General features: G+C 40.4%; 1 protein-coding gene across 5 annotated transcripts in view; it reads left to right on the forward strand.

Moving 5' to 3' along the window:
- EPHA3 (EPH receptor A3) overlaps positions 1 to 27,506 on the forward strand; it is a 201,079-nt gene that overhangs the window by 141,709 nt on the left and 31,864 nt on the right. For 3 of the 5 annotated variants that reach the window (XM_053386346.1, XM_053386343.1, XM_053386345.1), the window contains 5 exons: positions 10,939 to 11,063; positions 14,369 to 14,531; positions 18,671 to 18,773; positions 19,244 to 19,311; positions 26,889 to 27,014. In XM_053386346.1, coding sequence (XP_053242321.1) covers positions 10,939 to 11,063; positions 14,369 to 14,531; positions 18,671 to 18,773; positions 19,244 to 19,311; positions 26,889 to 27,014 — 585 coding nt within the window. Of the gene's footprint in view, positions 1 to 8,149; positions 8,203 to 10,938; positions 11,064 to 14,368; positions 14,532 to 18,670; positions 18,774 to 19,243; positions 19,312 to 26,888; positions 27,015 to 27,506 lie in introns of those variants that run through there. The other 2 variants (XM_053386344.1, XM_053386347.1) reach the window with 2 other exon arrangements.

Consider the following 27,506-nt stretch of genomic DNA (forward strand, 5'->3'; position numbering starts at 1 on the left):
GAGGGTGGGTGACTCGCTGCAGGACGACGACGACTGAGGAGGAGGCGGAGCTGGAGCCACAGCATTAAGCTGCTAAACACGCCCCCCGGAGACACCTGGTTGGCTGCCTCCGGTGGGCGTGGGCACCAGCCAGGTGAGGAGGGGCGGGGGCTAAGGCCCCCGGCCAGGGGCGGAGCTCGGGCTCCCGCCCACAACCACTCCCCTCTCTTCCAGGGAGGAGAGTCTATGTCAGAAGCTGACTCTGGATTTTAGAGGAGGTGAAGTTAAGAAGGCTGGCAGGGGAGGAGAATAATTTAACTGTACAGTATTCATACAGCTGGCATCAGGATCTCTCCATCAACCACCGTGAGGCTTTCTCAACAGGAATGACAAAGCAGCATAAAAGCTTCTGTTTTGTGCATGAAACTGAAAAACTGAACATGTTTACTCCAGAAAAACCATTACAAAAGCATACATGATTTTTACCTCTCCAAGTGGACTTGGAGTATCCTTGATTTATCACACACATGTTAAACATATGAGGAACACGTTAGTTTTGCTCACTTTGTATCTCTTTTCAAGTGGACTTGGCGTATCCTTGATTTATCACACACATGTTAAACATATGAGGAACACGTTAGTTTCGCTCACTTTGTATCTCTATTAAAAGGAGACGGACAGACAACAACACATGAAAGAGTGAAACAAGCCAAAGTTTAATATGCATTTTAAAGTACCAGTGAAAAATAACCGCCACTGATTGTTCTTACAGATAAAGTTGTTAGATAGGAATAGTTTGTCTCTGATGTGAAAGTTAGGGGCATTTTGTGTTCCTTGCTGTCTTTTCCGCCTTGCTTTCTTTTATCTCCTTTTATGTTTGCAGACCCTCTAGACAGGGTCTTCAACCCAATAAATTTTAGGGCATATGTTCCATACACCTAATGCACACATTAAGGACCAGGGCAGGCCCTGTCTTAAGTATTAAATTTTAAAATGCTTGAAATCGTGCTTCATAAAACTGTTGTCTAAACAAAGCTCTTCAACAGGATAGGTACTAAAGTTAGTTTTATTTTGGCAAATTCCACTTGCTCTCCATTTGATATTTCCACCAAATAAGGATTTTTTTTTCTTGGTGTACATATCTATATATGATTTTCTTGTTCAAATTCTGCCATTTCCCTAGAACATTTGCCTACATCAGTGAATAAGATTTGTGCTTGATCAAGAAGCCATTTGAATCACTACAGTCTTGGAATTTGGCCTTGAGGGAAACTTAGAAGCTCAATCTCTGCTATCTGCTAAAAAAAATGATTTCTGTGGAGTTCAACAGTCATGCTCATTGCTGTAGAATCATAATGCATTTCATAATTCTTTAGCTCATTCACACAGTTTTCTGTTTCTGAGAAAATGCAAATAATAATAATAATAATAATAATAATAATAATAATAATAATAATTTTATTTATTGCCCACCCATCTGGCTGGGATTCCCCAGCCAGCTTACAGCATATATAAAAATATAAAACTTATATAAATATATAAAACTTACAGCATATATAAAAATACAACAAAACATCAAACATTAAAAAACACAATATCCTATACAGTGGTACCTCGGGTAACAGACGCTTCGGGTTATGCGTTTTCAGGTTACAGACGCGCCGAAACCTGAAAGTACCAGAACGGGTTACTTCTGGGTTTCGGCGCTCGCTCATGCACAGAAGCGCTGAATCGCATGACGCACATGTGCAGACGTGGCGCTGCGGGTTGCGAACACTGTGGGTTGCGAATGTGCCTCCCGCACGGATCACGTTCGCAACCAAAGGTTCCACTGTACAGGCAAAAAACCCCCAATAAATCAATAGAAACCAATAATAACAACAATAATAAACAGTTTTAAGTTATACCAAACATTATTCTTTCTATAACAAAGCCTGACCCTCATCTCCCCTTCTTCCAGTATAGCATGGATTCTGGGGAAAGAAGTAGTCAAGAAAAAAAATGCACCAGTTCTTAATGAGAGGATGTTTATAGAAATCATTGGGCCAGATGTTCCACCTGTGCCATTTCACTTGTCAGATAAACAAATAGGAAACTGGTGGATAGTGGCCAAAATTGTATGAGCTCAATTGCAAAATGTCTCCTTGTTATAAAAGGAAAGGTTTGTCTTTTGAGAAAAGTCATTGTTTCTGAAAGGTGTTTGACTGAGATAAAGGGAATATAATCATCTATTTGTTCACAAAGAAATAGCAGCAAGACAAGTTTCATCCAAAATCCCCATCCTTCAGGCATGTCTTATGTAATCTACAGGGACCACCACATAAAGGTGAGAATGTAGACTGTTCTTCATGACTTGCCCTCTTCAGTGATGTTCCCAATAGGGAACCTATCAGAGTTAGTTAACATTGTAATTATTTTGCTTGTGCTATCAGTCATCTGCGAACCGAGCTGTGAGACATCCCTTCCCAAGATGTTTCATACTGGTCACTGAAGACTTGCCAAAAAGCAGTAGTTTTTGACAGTGTTTTTCCAACCAAACAAAAGCAGGCATACTGAAGTAGAATAGTCAAATTTTCAGATTTCCCTCAGCAAAATAACTTTAAGATTGCAAGAATACTGTAATTAAAATGTACATTTGCATGATAAACTGCAGTATTGTTCGTTCAAAGGTTATATGCAATAGTTCTAGAAAATGTGGAGGCCCAGTGGAATAGGGCATAAGTCTCTGTGTAAAGGGCATTTAGAGTATCCATACAAAGCCATTCTGTGTGCTCTGGCACTCGTCAGGTTGTCCTGTTGAGCCAGAAGCGGTATAGTCATGCTGTCTGTCTGTGGACAAACAGGAAAGCTGTCTGTGGACAAATACCAGCTCCCTCGGCCTGAAGCGAGATGAACACCACACCCCATAGTCACCTTTGACTGGGCTTAACAGTCCATGGGTCCTTTACCTACAAGGAAATACATAATTAGTGAGGTCACCAGTTTAGAAGTCATTTGAAAACTAAAAGTTCTTTTGCTTTAAAGCCTTGTGAAAGAGTTGTGATAGTTTTTATTTTAAACACTGTTATATTCTATTCATTCGTATGGAATTTAACAGCAGTTTATGCATTCAGAAACAGAGAGTTGGATCCAGACGAAGGTTACATTCATACATAAGGATCATTGCTTTAGTTTTTCTGGTTCTGTCCCAGTTTCTAACATTCCTTTTACACCGCAGCACCTGTTAAATTATGGAGCTATGGGTTTTTTAATCGAAAAACCACCCATGTTGCATTAAATTTTAGTTGCACCAGTCGGTGTGATGTGAAATGTCATTGGAATTGTCACCCCCCACACCCTTTCTGTGCATTCACTCTATTGTTCCCCCATTATTTACTGTACAGTATGCTAGAATACCACCTAAAATTTCATTACATGAGCAGCGGGGGCCTGATCCATGAAAACTGCAGCAAATTTCAAGGGTTACAACAGATTATTTTCTGGTAACAACATATTTATTAGCTTTGAACTGCCACCAGATTCTGCTTGATTTCCAGAGGTGCATTTTATGTGAAAATTAACAGGTAAGGAAACATCTGGAAGATGGAATAATCTCATGTTTGAATGCAGCCTAAGTTAGTTGTATTGAACTCATTGTGAAGTGAAATTGTGACTAACGTTCATTTCAGTGGGACCTAATCTCAAATAGCTTAGTCTGGATCCAAGACAGAATCCACCTAATTACCCAATAAAAATCACCCCATGTCGTAATGTAAAACAATACAATAAACCAGCACATACTGACACATAAACAGTACCTAAAACATAAGAACAAAACGTAGCAGCTGGTAATCAACAGTTCCCAAAGACTTTCTGAATGGGATTTTTTAAAAAACCAAGCTCTGAAAGGACTTAAGGGAGAAGGTGCAACTGACCTTTCTTGGAAACAAGTCCTAGAGCATCAGGGTTGCTAGAGTTTTCTGTTAGCTGAGGCTAAACTAGGCCACCTCCCAGCAAGTGGTATCATCTTAAAAGATGGTCCTGGTTGCAGGCAGGCCCTCGATCCAGTTCCCCTCGCCCTGGCGTGGGCGGAGTAATACCCTCACGCCAGGGTGGCACCACGATCACCCCAGGCCTATTGGCCAATCGTTTTGAGTAGGGTGATCGTGGGTGAGGGGTATAAAAGCAGCAGCATGACGTGTGCCAAGCAGCTGCTTCGTGTTGCTGAACACCCGCCCACCCTCCCTTTTGTTTTTAGGTGTCCTCTGCCCTTGCTTTGGACTTTGGTTGGTTGCCCGTCTTAGGATGGGGACCGGGTAAGAATTTTTCCATTTGGCAGATTGGCATTAGCCTTTTGGTTTTCACCTACCTCTTAGCAATTGTCACAACTTTGTAAGGTTTGGTGGTTTGGCATTGGCTTATTGTTGAGTGGAGGTCGGCCATCGCCTGCCCCTCCATTGTTCAAGGGTATTCCATTAAACGAATCCAGGGTCTAGATCCTGTCTGAAGTCCGCTTAAGGGGCTAGGGCCTCTGGGAGCACCGGGGGAGATGCAGACGAGTTCCCCTAAAGGAGCTCCCTCTTTTCGTGGTTTACCCTTACTGACTTTCTGCAAAGAGGGCAGGAGTCCGATATAGTCTTTTTACAATGCCTAAGCCAATACCGCTCACATTTGCTGTAATCAATAAAGTTGTAGCCTAAATTTTGCCCATTCACTTTAAACCAAAATTCTGCGTCAGTGTGAATTTCTTTACTCCTAATGGGGGGTTTGGCTTGAGGGTCTTGACACGCAATGACCAGGGCTTCATCCAAAGCACACAAATGCTGAGCGGAGACAAGAGCACAAACCGGTCAACTGCAATTAATGTTGCACTGTTTTAGTGTTGTTAGCCGCCCTGAGCCCGGCTTCGGCTGGGGAGGGCGGGATATAAATAAAAAATTTATTATTATTATTATTAATCCTGTGGGCCCAGAATGAAGCTTCAACATATCTTCCTAAATTCTTCTAACTCTTCTACCTCATTTCTTCGGGCTTCAGTGATGGGGATCTGAATTCAGAAATCAGATTCCCACTATTGCATGTCTTTTACATTTTGTGGCACCACTAGGGAACAAACTTTCTCCTAGATATGTGATGCATTCTGCTATGCTTTAGATAAAACTGCAGTGGTAAGATGGTCATGGAGTCTACCTAGTCCTCCAAGAAAGCTAAACAGGTTTGTGGACACTACACTCCAGCCTATCTAAATATTTGAAGCCCATACTGGATGTTAACCACCATAGTACACTGCAGGGATGAAAATTTTGGGTTCTACCATGGTGGTGAGAAAGAAACCAAACAGGTTTTTCATGTGCCACTTTGTACCTGGTTTTAGATACTCCTCTCATATCCAATTTAATGGTCCAGAATCATTCTGAGAGCATTGGGCAGCTGCATGCATATGAATCTTTGTGATCCCTATAGAAAGTCTACAGTCTCAACAGAACAGTTAGTAAAGACTCTCCTCCCTGCAAGCGAGGGGAGTGGTTGTGGGCGGGAGCCGAGCACCGCCCCTAGCAGGGGCATTAGCCCCCTGCCTCCACCTCACCTGGCTGGCGCCCACGCCCCCTCGGCAGGCATCCAACCAGGTGCCTGGGAGGGGGCGTGTTCAGCAGCCTTTTGCTGCGGCGCCAGCCTCTCCCCGGCCTCATTCTTCGTCGTCTCGCCACGAGTCACCCACCCTCCACTCCCATTTAGCTCAGGGTCTAGGTTTTTTGGCCTTGCTATGGACCTTAGGTTGGTCGCCCTGGTTGTCTAGGGGGCCTGGTAGGAGTTTTTCCATTTGGCATTAGGCTTTTTGGTTTTTTCGCCTACCTCGTAGCAATCGTCACAACTTTTGTGGTATTGGTGGGTAGGTTAGGCATTGGAATAATGTGTTGTGGTGTGTCGAAGAGCTAGGTGTGGCCATCGCCTATGCCTTCAATTTAGGGGTATTCCGTTAAAGGAATCTGGCGGTCGTGTATTTCTGTCCGATGCCTGCTTGGCGGGAGGCCATGGCACGACCCTCGGTGACATCAGGGGAGAGCCTATAGTTGGATTAGCATCAACAGGCTCCACCTCCTGGTGAATAAACCCACTTGCTTGAGAGATCCAATGCCTAAGCCAATACCTTTTCACTGCTGTAATCAATAAAGTTGTGGCCTTTCCTTGCCCATTAACCTTATATAACGTGTCCTTGTGTATTCTTTCCACATTGCGGGGGTCGGGTCCTCGAACCACAACCGTTAGGAAGCAGTAACTACTGAGTGCAGTGTATGCACATTGCAGGCATGGCTTTTGCCATGTGTTCATCTGGAGCCCAGTTATTCATGTAACAAATACTAACACAGCACATAGCGTTTAAATCAATAAGGAAATTTATGTCTCGCTGCTACTAAGCTAAAGGAAGATGCATGATATGCTTAGGGATTATTTTCTCTAGCAAATCAATTTTAGCAAGGTAAATCTAAAATTATTGTCAGGGGTTTAAGAAGCTTCATGCTCTTTATGTTTTGCATCTTAAACACTTACAAGAATGAGCTTTTTCACTCCCAGACTTGCTTTCATTGCCTCCAAAATCTATGTAACAGATAAAGAATATTTATTTATTTATCCTTTAACAGTTTGCTGCCGCTTAAGAGTTTCCCATGTTGGAACAATCAAGCCTTTGGCTTTTATATTCAGTGAAGGTTTTGCTGTTATTTCTTTGATACTGCTGGTGTATATGCTTTAATGTTTGACTGTTTATGGTTTTGGATTTAGTTATTATATACGGAATGATGTTATTGACTGACTGAGTAAATTTCGTACCAATATCCATGTCTGCTTAAGATTTTAAGGCATCTCTTAAATATATATTTTTAAGCTGATAGCTCTATGCAGTTGTTTAAAATGTTTCTTGAGTAGGGTTGGGGGAGAAATTCTGTTCATGCATCATTTGAAGCCAAATCTATCAATTTATACTTTTGCAAAAAAATAAATAAACCGTTAACTGCAACACAGGTGACCTTTGAAATTGGCACTTGTCCGAATTCTGCTATGTAGTTCATGAACCAGTCTTTACAAAATTGCATCTGTTCGGGAAAAGTGTCCATAAAAATGAATATACTGATGGAAATAATGAAAAAATGCATTACATTAGGGAAAACTTCTTTAAAAAATGTGCACATTAATAAAAACTACATATAAAAATGTGTTTATTATGGGAAATTTGCACTAAAATGCTGATGGATTTTTAAGAGAATAATAATAATAATAATAATAATAATAATAATAATAATAATCACACAGTGCAGCAAAATATGGAGAACTGAATTGAAGACTGGAAAAATGAGAAACTGAGAGAACAAAATCCCTATCCTTGAGTAGCCAACCATTTTAATGATTGCTTCAAATTTGTTTATGTTGATATTTTGCTAGAGGCAGTATATAAATATGTATATGTATAAACAAGTGAATCTCCTATACGTCAGTACCCACAGCAGATATGCAGAGTTATCAGGTCTTGAAAAAATTTCTGATGCTTGGATAGTGTGGGAGGCAACTCAGTAGCAGCATCTAGTCATTTCTTGTGGGTCCTGGGAAAGATCTGAGTGTATAAATTACCTGGTCACACAAATAGTTCTGCTATTGCAGAGGTGGAGTCTGATTAATAAAGGTCAGCATGTTTACTCTAATCAAGATTTCACTTTTCCATTCACATGGTGTTGCATATATCAACTATGTGCAACATTGTTGTGGCTTCAGTAACTGGAGGAGCTGTTGGGGGGGTCAAAAACAGCTATATTTCTGAAAAAATCACAATCAACTCACTAACATTATTTGTGACTCATAGAGAGATGTATATAAGTAAACTGTAAAAAGTGATTACAATAATTTGGGAGCAATCACTGTCATCAGGATTGTTAGCCTTGTCTCATCAACACTATATTGATTGACTTTATAGTATTATTAGTGGTGATGCGAAATCATAACTTTTAATGATTTGTTAATTACTCATAAATATGGATGGCACTTATCTTAGCATAAGCTTGTTATGCTTGGAAAATGCAAACTAAAATGTTAAAGGGTACAAATTAGAAGAATGTAAAGAAGAACTAGTAGGAAGTTATACATGACATAGGTCTCTGCATTTCAAAACAGCCTGACTATTATTATATCTATCTTTTAACAGCAGCCTGTACTTCTGATTGTGCAATTACTAGTGAGTAGATGTTATAATCCAGATCCATTTGTGTTGCTTAATGCTTGTCAGTTATTATAATTCTTGTATTCTGAGCTATGCACGAAATTCTTGGACCAGTCCTTGCTGGTCTTGCCACAGTTGAGTTTTAAACGTGGTGCTTTTTCAGTCATAGGGACTGTTACTGAAAGATCAGCAAGGAAGGCTTCAGCCATGTGAAGTTGCTTCTCCTAGGTGCATGGTTCCCCTTGGGGACACAAAGGCCAGTGAGACCTCTCACAAGATTTAGTCATTGTATATGGGAAGCTGGAGCTGCTTGCATAATGCTGAACTTCTACTGGTGTGTGTGTGTGTGCATGTGTGCGTGCATGTTCTGTTGTGTTTGTCAGAAGTGCCCAGATTAAGAGCAGCTTTATCCATTCAGGCAACAACAGAGCTGCTGTCAAAATCCATTTCAAGCAATAGAAGCTGCTGCACCATATGTTCATCCTGCATCACTCCAATAATGCCAAAGCACCTGAAGCATGTAGGAGGAGCACATGCTGTGAGTGATGTTTGCTGGCAAAGTCCCTTTAAAAACACTGATGGAGTCCAGGGAGAAAATAAAGCCTAATAACACTTTCCTGAGGAAAACAGAGCAGAACACAGAATGTAATTTCAGGAGAAAGGAACAGAGGTTCAGGAATTGTGCATAGCAAGGAGATATTCATCCAAACATTCAGGGGAGAACTCCCTCAGAAGTACGTAGCCAATCACAGCACATGTTGCGTCAGCAAGCTTTCTACAACTTTGCCTGGTTGCTAAGCAACATCTACACCGCTTCTACCTTCTTGGTTAGCTGACTTACTGATGACATAATTCACCCTCAAATTACAAACAAAATTATTTCTACTGTTGCACATCCAACAATGCTGTCATAGAAATGAGCTACAGTAGGGGCTCCTCCTATAGATATTCATTACCTTATTGTGCACAAACAAGACCCTTCAGGCCCCTGTGTCTTGTGACAGACATTCCAACTGCATGAAAACATTTTTGGGCAGCAACTATGCCACTACTTATGTGCATGAAGCTAAACTTAGTCTGGAGGCGCCCTCACACTTCTCTGGTTTAAATGAATCTAGAATCAGCTTTTAATTTTAATTTTAATTCCAATCACCCTAATTAAGGGTTGACCATGTTTATGACTAAAACCTGTATTTGAAAATGATGGGGTTGTTTTAATGATGATGAATTCTCAGAAAGCTGTAATTTGAAAAAAAAAACTATGGTTTTTTTGGGTCAGTAAAATTATATGAGCCGAGCTAAGCTAGGGAAAAAGAAGTCTCAATGAAATCAATGGGGTAACTTTGTCATAACTTGAGTTCCAGTTGATGTCTATGAGAACTCTATTCAAGTAACCTGGACTGTTTCTAACCCATTATGAGTATTCAGTTGTATTATAAACAATACAACTACCATTTGTTTGAGCAGATTTGGAATAAAATTCCAGGCTGATCTTCTAATAATGTGAATATTCACCTTATCTGCTATTTTCAAATGAAAGCTGGCATGCATTTACTTCTTACATGTCATCTTCATTGGGTAATTTGTTTTCCATTTTTCTAGTGTCCTGCCATATTACCAGGATACCCAGCATGAACCATGGGCTCACTGAATGAGCTGTTTAAACATCTAGTAGAACATTTAATTTTATAGTTAAAGGTCACCAAGCTTTTGGGGCCAGTGGGCTTATTTACTATTTAAAGAAAGTGCCATGGATGCCAGTCACAAAATGGCTGCCATGAGGGCATGGCATACAAAAAAAATAATGATGCTGATGGTCAGGGGTGGGAATATCACCAAGTGGCTGTTATGGGGTGTGGCATGACACAAAATGGCTACTATTGGGACATAGCATAATGACTTCAATGTAGAAGAGACTGACCCAGTGCTAACAGAATATTAGTGGAATTGCAAAAAGTATGTTATATATTCTCGATAAGTGAAGGGATATTTATTGGGACCCGTCTCTGGCATGAGAGTCTCTGGGTGTCACATTTGTGATCCCTGCCCTGATGGGACCATACGAAGGAGAGAACTTGAATATGAACAATAAAATGTTTCACCACATTGCATTTTGGTACTTGTGTTTCTTTATTATGTCAGCAAAATTACCTGTGCCTTGATAAATGAATTGTGCTTTAGTGGTGTCTTTAAAAAAAAAGCTAATGTTTGCTTAAGCCCTGTAGAAAATTGTTAAGGATGTGGGAGAAATTTGAAGTGGACTGGGATAGGAGAACCACAGAGAATGTCACAGAAAAGTGTATGTTCAACAGTACACCGATGATGATGATTATTATTATTAGCATTGGACCTCTTGGGACTCCTTGCCCATAATGTACTCCAGTCCTGTCATATGCCTAGAATATGAAAAAATTATCAATGAGCTGCAGAATCTGGTACTAATAACACCGCAACATCATAATAAATAGGCTGAGCACTTTTTTTTGCTTCACTTTTTAATATATCAAATGTATTTCATTGCTTACATTATAGTAGCAGATTAGAAACATCTGCTCATTTGCCACTAGTCTTCTAGCAACAGAAAGCCTAACTCGTTTTCCTTCAGGCTATCCTGCTTCAAGGCTTGGGTAAGAAGTCTATAATCCAGCTGTTGAGTGTTGATACGGATCCAGGTTTATACTCAGGAGCCCTTCAAATGGAAACACCACCTCCTTGCCAAGGATTAGAACAGTGATAAACTCCATTTGCTTTCTTTTTCTTCTTCTCCACTCTAGCTCCGTCCCCTATTACAATAATTAGAAAAGACCGGACATCCAGGAACAGTGTCTCTCTCTCTTGGCAAGAGCCTGAACATCCTAATGGGATCATCTTGGACTATGAAGTCAAGTACTACGAAAAGGTGGGAAAGCACAGCAAAGATGGCAGGGGGTGGGCTTGGCCGATTCAGTTGGGTTATGGGAAGAGTAAGATAAGAAACTGAAAAGAAGTTGAAAGCTGTGTAAAAATGCTCTTTCGCATTCATATCCAAATTCTTCAAAATAAGCTTAGCTGTCCGAACCATGAACAAAAATACAGAACAACATTTACATTCTGTTGATGTATCATATTAATGTTAACGTTTTCAGTGGCTGCATTTAATATTAGATTGGATTATTATTATTTATTTAGGCTTTTTTGTATAAATGTGTAGACTACATCAGTTTAAGAAGGTTACATAAGCATCTCAACTGTCCTTTAAAATTCCACTTACATTTCCACAGTACATTTAAGAAATGGAATTCTTGTTTTATACACTTGTGATATCAATGTAAAATAATTGAATTTGCGTGAGTTTCAATATTTTCCCAAAAAGATATTATATCACTCAACTTAGCAATTAACTTTCCAGGTAAAGTCATGTAAGCAGTAATTTCTAAGGCCTGTTTAGATACTATAATTTCCCATGTTCCAGGATACAGAAAAAGACAAGTTTCTTAGAAGGTGTTTTAACCTTTTCTATTGGGGAAGGGAGGGAATGTTACTTAATTTTCCATATATCAGATCTTCCTCATCATTTTGTTTTTTAAAAAAACAAAACATGCAAGTTAGAAATGAAAACCAGGAATAAAAAGCAAAACCACGGGATTTAGAATTCCCTAAAATTAGGGAATTATTGTCCCCTCTATGTTTGGTTGACATACTTTATCATCCGTTCTACTTTCCCTTCATTTACCCAGTGAAATTTCTTTATTAATTTACTACTTTTGTTAGGATGCCCCATGACAGATAAATAGAAAACAGCAATAATATATGACACACCATAAAGCCAGCAACAGAGGATAACATCAATAAAGCAAACTCACAACTGCATCAAGAATTTCACAGATCTTAAAGTTCAATAAATATCTGTAATCATTAAAACATTTTTTAAAGATTTTTTTAAAAATGAAAAGCCAGTGATGGCTTTTTAGATGTGGTCTCTAAGTCAGCTTCTCGGAAAAGCACATTCCATAACTCAGATGTGACCACAGAAATGGTCCCTAACCTAGTAGATACCCATCACATTTTAATTAGCAGCGCACCAGGAGAAAGGCCTGAGGTGTATTTAGGTGTATAATTGTGTGCCAGAGGGTGCATGACATACAAGCATAAAAAACAGCAATTATGTACTCTTAACATCTAGAGCGGCTTTTCCAAAAAATGTTGCCTCCAAATGTTTTTGAATTCTGGCTCCCATCAGTCCCTCCCATCAAGGTCAATGATGATGATAGTTGTAGTCTAACAACATATGAAGAGTGTCAGATTGGAACGGCGCCTCTTAGACTTTTACGGAGTGCCACTGAGGAATATCTATATATTAACAGTAATTCCCCATCATTTAAAATTTCGCTATTTTATATGGCTCTTGCCTTAAGTTGGGCATTGGATCTAACAACATTTGAAAAGCCACAAGTTCCCCATCCTGAATTAACTAGAACATTTTTGTTGCATGAGATGCATTAATGGCAGAATTTCTCGCTATGAAATATAGAATTGACTATCCTCTGAGAAATATTCTCTGGTAGATTATTTTATTGGTAATGTGTTGGTTTTGTGATCCATCCAGTTCTGCTTTGTGGGGGAAATGGGCAGTAATGCTTAGAAGGGAAGGGAAATGGGCAGTAATGCTTAGAAGGGAAAAAAGCAGGCCTTTTTCAATGAAATCACTGACATGTTGGGTGTTTAATCAGAGGGATTCATTCTTTTATTAAAATAAAAAAGAATGTTAATGATAAAGTACAGCATTTTCTGAATTTCTGTTTCTCTTCTGTGAAAAAATAAACCTAGAGGCTGTTGTACAGTGAAAATCTGATGATCATTAACACAAAACAGAAATTACCATATTATTAAAGATACATTGCCATTCATCTCATCATATATATTTTTAAAAAAACCTTGCCAAGCAACTTAACAATGCAATCCTATATTGTCCACTCAGAAATAATTCTCACTGATTTCAGTGGCGCTTACTCTCAGTTGAGTGGGTATAGGATGCAGATTTATTTTTATAATAAGAAATGTGACCTTTCCATACCACAAAATCTCCTCTTTTGCATATTTATTAAAAAGAAGGAAGTACCCTGACTATGCAAACATAGCCTCAGAAATTCCACTTAAGCAGCCATTCAGATTCATAAAATGATGACATTTATACTGGCAAACCTATTCCTTTTGGGCTATTAAAATAGTTACCTAGGCGGCAATCTTGGACACACTTGCTAGGAAGGGAGTTCCATTCAATTCAGTGGGGCTTATTTCTAAGTAAACATGTTTGGCTGTCTGTGACATAGCGATGAATGCAAATTAAGGGACACTATCCAATGCATGGCAAGCCCTGTTTCCTTTCCCCCTGCCACTATCTATGTGCAGGCACTTCTTACTTTGTTGCAGGTTATTCATACTCTGAAGCTTGAGTAACTTGCACTGAGCAGAGTGGTGCTTGGATGTAGATATGGGAGCTGTGCAGATAATTTTTTCTGCTCCCGAATGACGTTTTGCACTTACAGAGGGGAAGGAAAGACTCTGTTAAGCTACCCTACAGGAGTTCCCCACTTTATATTGTGCCCTGTTTTATCTTGCAACCTCTTTAAATCACAAAAAGTAGTCTATAAATATGCTTATTCATGTATTTTATATTTCTACATTTGCAAAATATATGCTATTAATCCAATGTTTCTTGAATCCATTATTTTTATTAGTCTGAAAGGGGAGGGTTTGCATAAGGGCATCTTCTGGATATCTTGCCGTGTTAAAGGCCCTTGATTTCAATCAGATGCCTGTGTCAAGCTGGTAAAAAAAAAAAGGCTTGAAAGGGAAAAAGAGAAAGGCAAAACACTTTCACACATGGTTAATCAGCCTAAAATCATAACGCACTGTGACTCTATTTTTGATCTGCAATAATAGACCGTCAGTAATCATGTCCACTAAAATATTGGCTAGGGGTAGTGCAATTTCACCCATTTTTCCAAATTACACCAAGAAGGACAAAGGGCTGTGGAGGGTCAAGACATTTCTGCACCCTCTGATCTGTTTCATCATTCTGGTGCAGGAAGATAACACACATATGAATACAATTAACTCTCCCTCTAAATGCTGTTTACACAGCCAGCATAAGGTGGGAGAAAACGTCAATATGCCACCCTATCTTGGGTTTTAATGTGGTCATTTCTTTCTTTTTTTCTGAAGCAGGAGCAAGAGACAAGTTACACCATTCTAAGAGCAAGAAGCACCAATGTTACCATCAGTGGCCTCAAACCAGACACCACTTATGTTTTCCAAATCAGAGCTCGGACGGCTGCAGGATATGGAACCAACAGCCGCAAGTTTGAGTTTGAAACCAGCCCGGATTGTATGTATTTGTAAAAAATTGATTTTGTCTGTTTTTCTGCACAAAATTATATGGCTGGCTAGCTTTATTCCCTCTCTAGTTCAGCAAATGTGATTCTATATTTATGATCTGCCTTTCCGGCTAACATGCCTATAAATTTTTATATTTTGTCATTATTTTAAAACATGCTATGAGAAATATACTATAAAATAATGCAGGTGGTATTCCTACTTTCTCCTGCCATATCTTATTTATGTTGCCAGAATTAAATGAATCCTGTGCTAGGCAGCAGCTCCTGCCGGGAAAGAAATTTAAAAGTTCCACAGTGTCATAATATTCTGACATTGTTGTTTAAACTTATGGACTCCTAAACTTCTGAACTCCAAAAGAACTGCAGTCACTTCAAACCACCACCACCCCGCTGACTTCCAAGTACATAGAGTTGTGCTTTCATTAACTTAACTTCAGGCAAGCTTCCCTGTTTTCCTCTGTAGTTGGGTGTTGGTTTGTTAGGAAGGGAATCCTAACTTTTCATGCAAATTACAGTCAAAGCAAAGGTTGATGCCAGTGAATTCCCATTTTGTATTATATTGCTTGACTTTCTTCTACACTGAGCCCCAATGCATTGCTTTTCTCAAAGTGGCATTAAAATTAGGGCCAGAACTCGCCAGAACTCCATTCCGGCACCTCTCAGGTAGGCGCCATTGCCATTGTAAGAGAATGAGAGAGACGTTCAAGGTGAATTCTGGCACCTCTTTTTCTAGAAAAATAGCACTGATTCAAATAAATGTTTCACATGGGACTTAATAAAGTGCTATATTATATTAGGGACGCGGGTGGCGCTGTGGGTAAAACCTCAGCGCCTAGGGCTTGCCGATCACATGGTCGGTGGTTCGAATCCCCGCGGCGGGGTGAGCTCCCGTCTTTCGGTCCCAGCTCCTGCCCACCTAGCAGTTCGAAAGCACCCCTAAGTGCAAGTAGATAAATAGGTACCGCTTTATAGCGGGAAGGTAAACGGTGTTTCCGTGTGCTGCGCTGGTGCTGGCTCGCCAGAGCAGCTTCGTCACGCTGGCCACGTGACCCGGAAGTGTCTCCGGACAGCGCTGGCCCCCGGCCTCTTAAGTGAGATGGGCGCACAACCCTAGAGTCGGACACGACTGGCCCGTATGGGCAGGGGTACCTTTACCTTTTACCTTTACCTATATTATCTGCCAATACATGTCCCTATGGACTCTGGAAATATAGAAAGTGACACAAGGGACTACAGGTTGGAACATGTCCTCTCCTCTTCCATTAGCAAGGGCTTCAGCTAGAATAGATCATAGACTCCAAATGGAAAGACTCCATCTGTACATGGAAGGACACAATTTGATGCAACCTACAATAAACTAACGGGGGACATGGGTGGCACTGTGGTCTAAATCACTGAGCCTGGGGCTTGCCGATTGAAAGGTCAGCAGTTCGAATCCCCACAACTGGGTGAGCTCCCATTTCTCGGTCCCAGCTCCTGCCAACCTAGCTGTTCGAAAGCACGTCAAAGTGCAAGTAGATAAATAGGTACCACTCCGGCGGGAGGTAAACAGTGTTTCCGTGTGCTGCTCTGGTTTCTCTAGAAGTGGCTTAGTCATGCTGGCCACATGACCCGGAAAAACTGCCTGTGGACAAATGTCAGCTCCCTCAGCCAGTAAAGTGAGATGAGTGTAGCAACCCCAGAGTCGTTCACGGCTGGACATAACTGTCAGGGGTCCTTTACCTTTTTACAATAAACTAAACTTTTCAATAGTTCATGAAACTCATTACAGTGGTACCTCGGGTTACAAACACTTCAGGTTACAAACTCCACTAACCCAGAAGTAGTACCCCAGGATGAGAACAGAAATCGTGTGGCGGCTGCGCGGTGGCAGCAAGAGGCCCCAATCGCTAAAGTGGTACATCAGGTTAAGAACAGTTTGGGGTTAAGAACAGACCTCCGGAACGAATTAAGTTCGTAACCCGAGGTACCACTGTACAACATTACATGCTCATTATTAGTCCTTGGTACCTTTGAGATAGGTTCTCGAATTATCACATTGTTATCCTACATTCACTACTGCAGTTGATGGAGTGACAAATACATGCAAGAACCCCCACAAAATAGCCATTTTCTGGGAAAGTCCTGTGTTCCAAAACTTTTGACAGAGACATTACTTAACCAGAATATGTACAGTACCCTTGTTTACACTAAACATTAACAATGTCGTGTTGTTGGCTTGTAGGCTTCCCATGGGCGTCTTGTTGACCATTCTGAGGACAAAATGCTGTACTAGTTAGGCCTTTGGTCTGATCTTGCAGATCTCTTCATAAAAAAGCAACAACAACCAAAGCCAACTCAAGTCATCAGACCATTTAAAATGTACACAATGTAATTCTATATTTTAAAACACAAATGCTTATCTTTTGACTCCCCTAATTAACCACTGGGTCTGAGAATCACCTCCCTTGATAGCATTTATGAAAATATTTGAGTGAGTTAATATTCAACATGTCCATCTCAATTACAGTGTGCACTACCAGTCAGCAATAATATCACCATCTAGTAGTTGGTCCTGATTAATTTGTCAGACATCGGAGATTGGAGGAAGGTGGGAGGAATTCCAAAGTTATAGCATAACACAGATTATACCACAGATACAGTGGCAGCAACTTTTCTGACAGACTTCTCATAAGGCCTGAGTGTCTGGAGTGTTTGGAGAGTATAAGGTCTCAAAAATAAACAGAGAAAATTTAGCAGCAAGCCAAGCAATCTTGTTTGAATTTTTGAGATTTGTGAGCTTTTGAAATTCCAGCTCTTTCTGGAAAGTAGCTGAGCTCCTGATTTTAGCAAACTAATGACTTATTATGGTGACCTTCAGTCTATGGAATAAATTGTATGATGCAGAGAGAATATAAAACCATTTAGGGTATGATATATGGGAATAGATGGCAAAGAAATATGTTTTTGTGTTGTCTTAACTCAAACCAAGATGCATGTGGATGCCTCTGGCAAATGCACAGAATGTAGGTGATAAAAAGCTTTGCAGAACAGATGGAAGACTTGTTGTTCCTTATTATCATGATACTATTTTGGTGGATATTCTAATTGGTTACTTAAAAATCATGACTTGGATTTCAATATTCTTATTATGTTTTAAGTACTTTTTTGCATAGCATTTGAAACTTTGGACTTGATCCATGGACTTTAAAACAAGCATTTTTAAAGACCAAGTTCATTGATACATTAGCTCTCTATCTATGCTCTTAAGTGCAGTGCGTTATTTTACAAAACTTCCCAGTTTTGTTTATTTATTTATTAAATTTGTGTAAAAAGCAAACGGCAAAAACCCATATTTAAGGACACAGATACAAAGCTAATGTATGGTCTAGTTTGGCCCTTTAGAGGTTATTATGATGGAGAACTGGAATGAGACCTGAAGGAGTAGCTGGTGTCAATTTTTCATTTTCCATTCATATTAGGAGCTCATTTTAAACAGAGCTGATTTAAGCCTCTTTTGTAAAAAATACATTTCAAGCTACATACTTTGCTAAGGAAAATTGCACATAAAATGTTCAGCGGTTCGATCTATCATGCTTGACTTGTATACTCAAAAAAGATCCTACTTTAATTATATAATTTTATAAATCATCCTTAAAATCATCATTATCAGTGGCATGGATCCAAAAGTATCTTGAGCAAGCAGAAATGTGCTTCTGCTTGTAGAAAGACGACTTCTTCAATTCTGCTGATTCTCCCGTCTCAATCCACACAGTTCCAGAGAGTTCTTCACTCCTCAAAATAAGGTTTTTTTAGGGTGAAGGAGACTACCATAGGGAGGAAGGGCTGAAAAAGCCATGTTGTGTGTGTGGAGTCATGCTACCACTTCTCTGGCTCCAACCTGATATATTTTTACTTTGCTTAGCCTTTGCAACTTGTTCATAGACCTATAAGAGGTTTTCTTGTCTTTTCAAATTGGTAAAGAGTAAATAGATATTTAGCTTAGAAATTGGGCTGCAAGTCATTTCTAAGCAATGCTGTAATGATTTCACTTATCTGCTACCTGCATTTGTCGGTGGTGATATATTTAATGTTCCGATGGTTTTTGAAGTAAAAGAAAACCTAACGTTTATTTCCTTGTAACTTCCAGCTTTCTCAATCTCCAGCGAGAATAGCCAGGTTGTAATGATTGCTGTTTCGGCTGCAGTAGCAATTATTCTCCTCACCATTGTGGTTTACATCTTGATCGGGAGGTTAGTTCATCATTTCTTTTACACATTTATTTCCATCCCTTCAGTGCTGCATTTGAATGATAAGCGCTGTCAAGGAGACACCCTCCTGAACAAGAATCACCAGGATTCATCCGGAAAGCCACCCCCACCCCACCCCCGGTTTGTTGACCAGGAAGTCACAGCAGAGTTATAAGCCTTAATGAGGCTGCAAACAATAGCAGGCTCAGGCACTACAGAACTTGTTAAAAATAGCTATAAACACATTCTCAAGCAATTGTAAAACTAAACTGGAGGGGTCAAAAATCAACAGATTGTCTCATTAGTCAATTTCCTCAAATTCCCTCAGAACGTATCTATGCTCTGTAGGATACAGAGAATGTAAACAGTACTAAAGTTCTTAATAGGAACCTAACTGTTGTGTTCTGTTTTTTATATTCAAGCAGCGTATAAAAAGTTGGCTTTCTTATGTTTTTGCCTTTTATTGCTTGTAGATTCTGCGGGCATAGTAAATCGAAACATGGAATTGATGAGAAAAGGCTGTATTTTGGGAATGGACATTGTAAGTTTTTTTGTCGTCTCCTCCTCCTCCCCCCCCCACTACATTATGCCATTTATTGCCCTCAGCAAAATTCTATGTGCTCATATGATACAGATGCAACTTTGTCTCCTTTATTTCTCTTTCCCTCACAACGCAAATTAGTGCAATTCTATATGTGCTTCCTCAGAAGAAAGTTTCAATGTGTCTTCTCTTCCTAGATGAGAAATCCCAGAAAAGAAATGTGTCTGTGATATGTGGTTTCTTTTCATATATGCAAGCAGAGCATATTAGAAACAAATCAATGTTCCTGCAGGATAGAGCAAAATCCTGAACTTTAAGAGGCTTCAAAGGTAGCATAGTCTACCTGTCTTATTCTCTCTAAATTGAAATGGCAAGCTGGCCTGCAAATGTGTTTTTCCCTGCTCCATTCCATGATGGGTGTAAAATTCATTATGTTGGAATAATCAAGGAACATTGAGGTGCTTTCTCAAATCCATTATCCTGGTGTAGGATGCTGTAGTTTTGTATCTCTCCAGTTAGTGTTAGACTACAACTCCCATCAGCCTCAGCCAGCATGGCCAGTGGTCAGGGATAATAGGAGTAGTTGAACAGCATCTAGAGGGACACAGGCTCCCGACCCTTGGATTGATGAAGCCATAGTGATCGGCACATTCATGCTGAACAATGGGACCAAATTCATAATAGCAGTGTAGTATAAATCTGTGCCCCCTTATTGTGCAACTAGAAATGCCTCCCTCTGTGTAAAGTGCTCAAGATGCACATTTTTGCATTCAGTTTTGCCTATTTATCAAGGTATTTTTATACCACTCTTCTCCACAGCAGCCACATGGTGGTGTGCAGCAAAATAAAAGACAACAAAACATAATACATAATAAAATCACTAAATCCATTCGACCTAAAATACCTACATAAGCATCTATATATATAAGCATCAGCGTCATACTTAAAACTGACTTCACCTACCACACCTGTCCACCTCTGAAAGCCTGATGAAAGAGGTACAGCTTCAACAAATGCATAGCACAAGTAAGACACATCTCAGAGTGGAGATTGTAGCCACAGAGCCATCACTAAAAAGGCTTCCTTCAGGGCCCCACACTTTTCATCTCATTCAGAGCAGAAACTACCAAAAGAGCCTCACCTGCTGATCGTAATGAATGATCAAGTTGATATGGAGAAAGCATCTCCTCAGGTGATTCACACAGTTTTGCAAGCAATTTCCCCCAATTTAATGCCTTTGTTCATGTTCTTTTCATTAATAGATGCTTTTTTGTGTACACTTTCCCTGCAAATTTTGTGTGCTTTTGGGAATGCAGAACTGCTTTGCAAAATTCATGCAAATTTCAAATGATAGCTGTGTTTCAGTTCCTGTATTGTTTCAAGAAGTGCAAATTAGGTAGGGTTGCATGAAAATGTGAACAGAAGCAAAGTTCTGCCTCATCACACCTTAGGATCACATGGAATTTGGGTGAAATGCTTTGTTGTTGTTTAGTCGTTTAGTCGTGTCCGACTCTTCGTGACCCCATGGACCAGAGCACGCCAGGCACCTCTGTCCTCCACTACCTCCCGCAGTTTGGTCAAACTCATGCTGGTAACCTCGAAAACACTATCCAACCATCTCATCCTCTGTCGCCCCCTTCTCCTTGTGCCCTCCATCTTTCCCAGCATCAGTGTCTTCTCCAGGGAGTCTTCTCTTCTCATGAGGTGGCCAAAGTACTGGAGCCTCAGCTTCACGATCTGTCCTTCCAGTGAGCACTCAGGGCTGATTTCATTAAGAATGGATGCATTTGATCTTCTTGCAGTCCATGGGACTCTCAAGAGTCTTCTCCAGCACCATAATTCAAAAGCATCAATTCTTCGGCGATCAGCCTTCTTTATGGTCCAGCTCTCACTTCCATACATCACTACTGGGAAAACCATGGCTTTAACTATACGGACCTTTGTTGGCAAGGTGACGTCTCTACTTCTCAAGATGCTGTCTAGGCCTGTCATTGCCCTTCTCCCAAGAAGCAGGCGTCTTTTAATTTCGTGGCTGCTGTCACCATCTGCAGTGATCATGGAGCCCAAGAAAGTAAAATCTCTCACTGCCTCCATTTCTTCCCCTTCTATTTGCCAGGAGGTGATGGGACCAGTGGCCATGATCTTCGTTTTTTTGATGTTGAGCTTCAGACCATATTTTGCACTCTCCTCTTTCACCCTCATTAAAAGGTTCTTTAATTCCTCCTCACTTTCTGCCATCAAGGTTGTGTCATCTGCATATCTGAGGTTGTTGATATTTCTTCCGGCAATCTTAATTCCAGCTTGGGATTCATCCAGCCCAGCCTTTCGCATGATGTATTCTGCGTATAAATTAAATAAGCAGGGAGACAAAATACAGCCTTGTCGTACGCCTTTCCCAATTTTGAACCAATCAGTTGTTCCATATCCAGTTCTAACTGTAGCTTCTTGTCCCACATAGAGATTTCTCAGGAGACAGATGAGGTGATCAGGCACTCCCATTTCTTTAAGAACTTGCCATAGTTTGCTGTGGTCGACACAGTCAAAGGCTTTTGCATAGTCAATGAAGCAGAAGTAGATGTCTTTCTGGAACTCTCTAGCTTTCTCCATAATCCAGCGCATGTTTGCAATTTGGTCTCTGGTTCCTCTGCCTCTTCTAAATCCAGCTTGCACTTCTGGGAGTTCTCGATCCACATACTGTTTGAGCCTTCCTTGTAGAATTTTAAGCATAACCTTGCTAGCGTGTGAAATGAGTGCAATTGTGCGGTAGTTGGAGCATTCTTTAGCACTGCCCTTCTTTGGGATTGGGATGTAGACTGATCTTCTCCAATCTTCTGGCCACTGCTGAGTTTTCCAAATTTGCTGGCATATTGAGTGTAGCACCTTAACAGCATCATCTTTTAAAATTTTAAATAGTTCAGCTGGAATACCATCACTTCCACTGGCCTTGTTATTTGCAGTGCTTTCTAAGGCCCATTTGACTTCACTTTCCAGGATGTCTGGCTCAAGGTCAGCAACCACACTACCTGGGGTGTACGAGACATCCATATCTTTCTGGTATAATTCCTCTGTGTATTCTTGCCACCTCTTCTTGATGTCTTCTGCTTATGCTTAGAAGGGCCCAATTCATTTTTTGGATCAAGGAATGGGAGACTTCTTGTTTTCTTTTTTCTTCACATAGTCGAATCCCTATTTATTAGATGCAGATATTTTATTTACAATTTAAGTCAGAGTCAGTATTGCCAGTTTCTTTTATGTGGTTTGCATATGGTTGCAGAAATTAAAACCTCTAGCTAATTACAACTGTGTTGAAGCAATTGAATGTCAAATTGTTTTTCTCTAGAGCCTTTCCCCTCAGGAGCAAGTTGGTACTTTATTGCCAATATGCAAGCTGTGATATCCAGCTACTTAAGGCTGCACAATAACAGTTAGCACACTGGGCTTCAGCTCCCCATTTAGTAATATGTGGCCCACAGCATTTTAATTAGATTATAAAACAGAAACAACCATTAAAAAAGTGTCATGGACAAGTAACAGGTCAAAAGTTGCTCTCTCAAATCTCATGCAGTGGAATGTCACAACCACTTTTTCTAAATGAATCACAGTAGTTAAAATTCCTGTGGATTCAACCACTTCAATTATTGTGCTTTGGCATTCCAAGCCATGTTCATGCTGCAATATGAAGGGAAAGTCTAAATATTGTTGGTTCTCTGACAATCCATCCGAGAGAGAGAGAGAGAGAGAGAGAGAGAGAGAGAGAGAGAGAGAGCTGTAGATTGTTGGGGGAGGGTTGCTATCAGTATATTTATCAAACTGGGTCTGGAAAACTATATTGCCCTGATGTCAGAAGTGTTGTGTCTAGATTGGACTATTAAATGATGATATGAAAATATTCAGAGGCAATCCTCTTTATTGTTTCTGAACATATTCCTGGGCAAACTTTGGTCATTCAAAACAGGTCTCACAACCAAACACTGGTGAGTCCTGCTTCAAATTAAATCTTCGGCTTCCTTACAGGGGGAGGCTTATTTTGAAAATGTTTATGAGAAGGTGACTGTACCCAGATATATTAATTCTGGCAAGCTTCAGTGCTTCAATTGTATACCCCATAGCTATTTACAATGTTCTATTAGTGGCATTTTGTTGAATATACAGAACTACTACTGGGCACTCCCCCTTCCCAAAAGCTAAGCATTCATCTGAACCCCCAGTTGCTACTGGGGAAATATAAACCCAGTCACTCTTCTGGAGTCTGTTGGAGGCAAATACCGGAATGAAAATTCTCCTGGGTTCATTTCAATAGGATAAAACAACTTCTGTGGCTATAATAAACTTTCTGCACTTTAGCCCATAGCAGATGGTTTATTTCAGCCACTTGCTTGTGAATTGCCTAAGAAAAAGCCTCACCCATGAAGTGTTCCCTGCGGCCTTATTTCGAATCCTGTAATACCACTTCAAAGGAGCAGAAATGCATTTGACCTTCTCAGATCATCCCGGTTTGCCCATGTCTGGCCAAGCACTTTCTACTCCTTTGCTACCTGTAAGACAATTTGTGCTGGTAAAAAGAAAAAAAATGGAAATGATGCCACTGGCACAGAAGGAGCTGTAAAGTCCTGCAGCTTAACGCGAGTACATGTGTTTATTATCTACTGCTCATGACAGAATCAACATTATATGGACTGCTCTTTAGTAATTGGTGCGAAGGAATTATTCTCCCTGCAATCTCCAGTCACCTGATAACACAAAACCCTCAGGGGTCAGCATAAAAAAAATAAATAAATCAGGAACAGAAGTCCCCACTGCTCAGAGGTTTTTAAATTGCTGGATTTCTTTTTATTAGGGACAGGAGGGAGTCTGTAATATGCAGGCAGTATGGATGGCAGGGAACATTTACGAGACCTTTAACCTGTAGCAATATGCTGCCAGTAGGGGGGTGAGTGTGTGTTTTAATTGCTGTTGTTGTTCAGGAAGTTTTATTGTGAGCGATAGTTTTACCAACAACGGTCTTGTACGAAACAATTTCAGCATGTCGTATTGGGCAAAACACAGCTTCACTGTTCTTCATGTGATGCTTAAATTGTGTTGGAGGCAGTTAACACTAGAGCTTAAAGAGGGAAGCTTTCAAGGTTTGATTACGCTCTTACAGCAATTGTGTTGGTAGGTGAAATGAAAGCAGAAGAAAAGAACCCTGCTGAACCAGACCAAAGATCAGTCCAGTCCAGCAACTTCTTTCCAACAGTGGCCAACTAGGTGGTACTAGTCACAATGGCTATATAACTACCTCTGGGGTCAGAAGTGCCATGCCTCTGAATACTCATCATTAGGAAACACCAGGGATGTTATTTCACTCATGTTCTGCTTGTGGACATCCCAGAGGTATCTAGTTGGCCTGAAGGAAAGAGGATGCTGGACTAGATTGAGATTTGCTCCGATACAGCAGGACTCTTTTTATGTACCTATATGCTTTCAGGAAGTGTACAAGAATCATATGAATGCCTTATCCTGTTCTTCATCCCTTAGCAATTTATGCTCAGCAGTACATTGCTTCTGAACCTGGATGTTCCATTCATCTACCATGCTTAATACCATCTGTTAAATCATTCCTCTACAAATTTATCTGATATCCCTTAAAAGTCACCTTTTATAAAATGTTATTACCACATCTTATGATAATGAATTGCATAGATTTTATGCATTGCATGGAAGAAGTGCTATTTGGTCCGTCATGAATCTACTGACAATCAACGTCAATGGTTGATGCTGGTTTCTAGTACAGTGGTACCTCAGTTTAAGAACAGCCCTGTTTACAAACTATTCGGTTTACGAACTCTGCAAAACCGGTAGTGTCCCGGTTTGCGAACTTCACCTTGGTCTAAGAACGGAAGCCGAACAGTGGAAGGGGACCAGTGGCGGGAGGCCTCATTAGGGAAAGTGTGCCTCAGTTTAAGAATGGTTTCGGTTCAAGAACGGACTTCCGGAATGGATTAAGTTTGTAAATCAAGGCACCACTGTATAAGGAGAAGAAAAAGCCGTACTGATTTCCTTTGCTTCTGTTATGTAGCTTCTTAGGGCCAAAGATCCATGATCAGATTTCCTGACATTTCTATTTTCAGTGAACAGCAGCTGTACAGTGGGGCGGGATTATTTGGAACACTGGGAGATCTAGAGGAAAATTTGTTGTTTAGTCATTTAGTCGTGTCCGACTCTTCGTGACCCCATGGACCAGAGCACGCCAGGCACTTCTGTCTTCCACTGTCTCCCACAGTTTGGCCAGACTCATGTTTGTAGCTTCGAGAACACTGTCCAAGCATCTCGTCCTCTGTTGTCCCCTTCTCCTTGTGCCCTCAATCTTTTCCAACATCAGGGTCTTTTCCAGGGAGTCTTCTCTTCTCATGAGGTGGCCAAAGTATTGGAGCCTCAGCTTCACGATCTGTCCTTCCAGTGAGCACTCAGGGGTAATTTCCTTAAGAATGGATGCATTTGATCTTCTTGCAGTCCATGGGACTCTCAAGAGTCTCCTCCAGCACCATAATTCAAAAGCATCAATTCTTCGGCGATCAGCCTTCTTTATGGTCCAACTCTCACTTCCATACATCACTACTGGGAAAACCATAGCTTTAACTATACGGACCTTTGTTGGCAAGGTGATGTCTCTGCTTTTTAAGATGCTGTCTAGGTTAGCCATCGGCTTTCTCCCAAGGAGCAGGCGTCTTTTAATTTCGTGACTGCTGTCACCATCTGCAGTGATCATGGAGCCCAAGAAAGTAAAATCTCTCACTGCCTCCATTTCCTTCCCTTCTATTTGCCAGGATGTGATAGGCCCAGTGGCCATGATCTTCGTTTTTTTGATGTTGAGCTTCAGACCATATTTTGCGCTCTCCTCTTTCACCCTCATTAAAAGGTTCTATAATTCCTCCTCACTTTCTGCCATCAAGGTTGTGTCATCTACATATCTGAGGTTGTTGATATTTCTTCCGGCAATCTTAATTCCATTTTGGGATTCATCCAGCCCAGCCTTTCACATGATGAATTCTGCATATAAGTTAAATAAGCAGGGAGACAATATACAGCCTTGCCGTACTCCTTTCCCAATTTTGAACCAATCAGTTGTTCCTAATCCAGTTCTAACTGTAGCTTCTTGTCCCACATAGAGATTTCTCAGGAGACAGATAAGGTGATCAGGCACTCCCATTTCTTTAAGAACTTGCCATAGTTTGCTGTGGTCGACACAGTCAAAGGCTTCTGCATAGTCAATGAAGCAAAAGTAGATGTCTTTCTGGAACTCTCTAGCTTTCTCCATAATCCAGCGCATGTTTGCAATTTGGTCTCTGGTTCCTCTGCCTCTTCTAAATCCAGAGGAAAATTAGCATGATTATTATTTCCCCCTGCAATTTGGCTGATACTTAAAAGGGGTGAGATGTACTACAATTGGCTCCCAAAATGTCAGTGGCCTAGGAATCTTGCACTTTTTGCTTTCATGATTACAGTGGATGCTTTGCAATACAAACGCATTAGGGTTTTTGTGTGTTGGTTATTATTACTGAACATATGCTTCTCTCTCTGAATTTCTTTTTAAACAGTAAAGCTCCCAGGCCTTAGAACTTATGTGGACCCACATACATATGAAGATCCTACTCAAGCTGTTCATGAATTTGCCAAGGAGCTAGATTCTGCTAGCATAGCCATCGACAAAGTTGTTGGGGCAGGTAAGGATTCTTACAGTGTCCTCTCTCGTGAGAATAACTGTGCCATTTCAGTCTGCCTAATGCAGCTGGACCATTCAGATGCAGGCAGGTTGGTGGATAAAACTTTCTGTGCAGATGCAAAGGAAATAATGTTTTGAAGGTTTCTGCATTTTATTCTGAATTTTTCACAACTGTCATGACTGACAGATCCAGCTGCTTCTTCTGCACTGAAAATGTTTATCAGCCTTTCTTTTGCCCTTTGTTCTTAATATTGCTGCCCGTAAAAGGTTTGATGTTGAAGATTTGTTGGTCTACCAGAATCTGAGCTAAAACCTCAGACTTTTATTTCATATAGGTTATCAAACAGCCATCAGACTGCAGTGACCTTTGTTCAGTGGATTGATTTTTGAACATCACCATTTGGAGTTACTCATTTAAGAGCAAACTGCTTCTTGACATATTATTAATCACCAGAACTATAAAGATACCCCTGAATGCAAGCTTGTTGCAAAC

Source organism: Podarcis raffonei, chromosome 4 (assembly GCF_027172205.1).
Source record: "Podarcis raffonei isolate rPodRaf1 chromosome 4, rPodRaf1.pri, whole genome shotgun sequence".
NCBI lineage: Eukaryota > Metazoa > Chordata > Lepidosauria > Squamata > Lacertidae > Podarcis > Podarcis raffonei.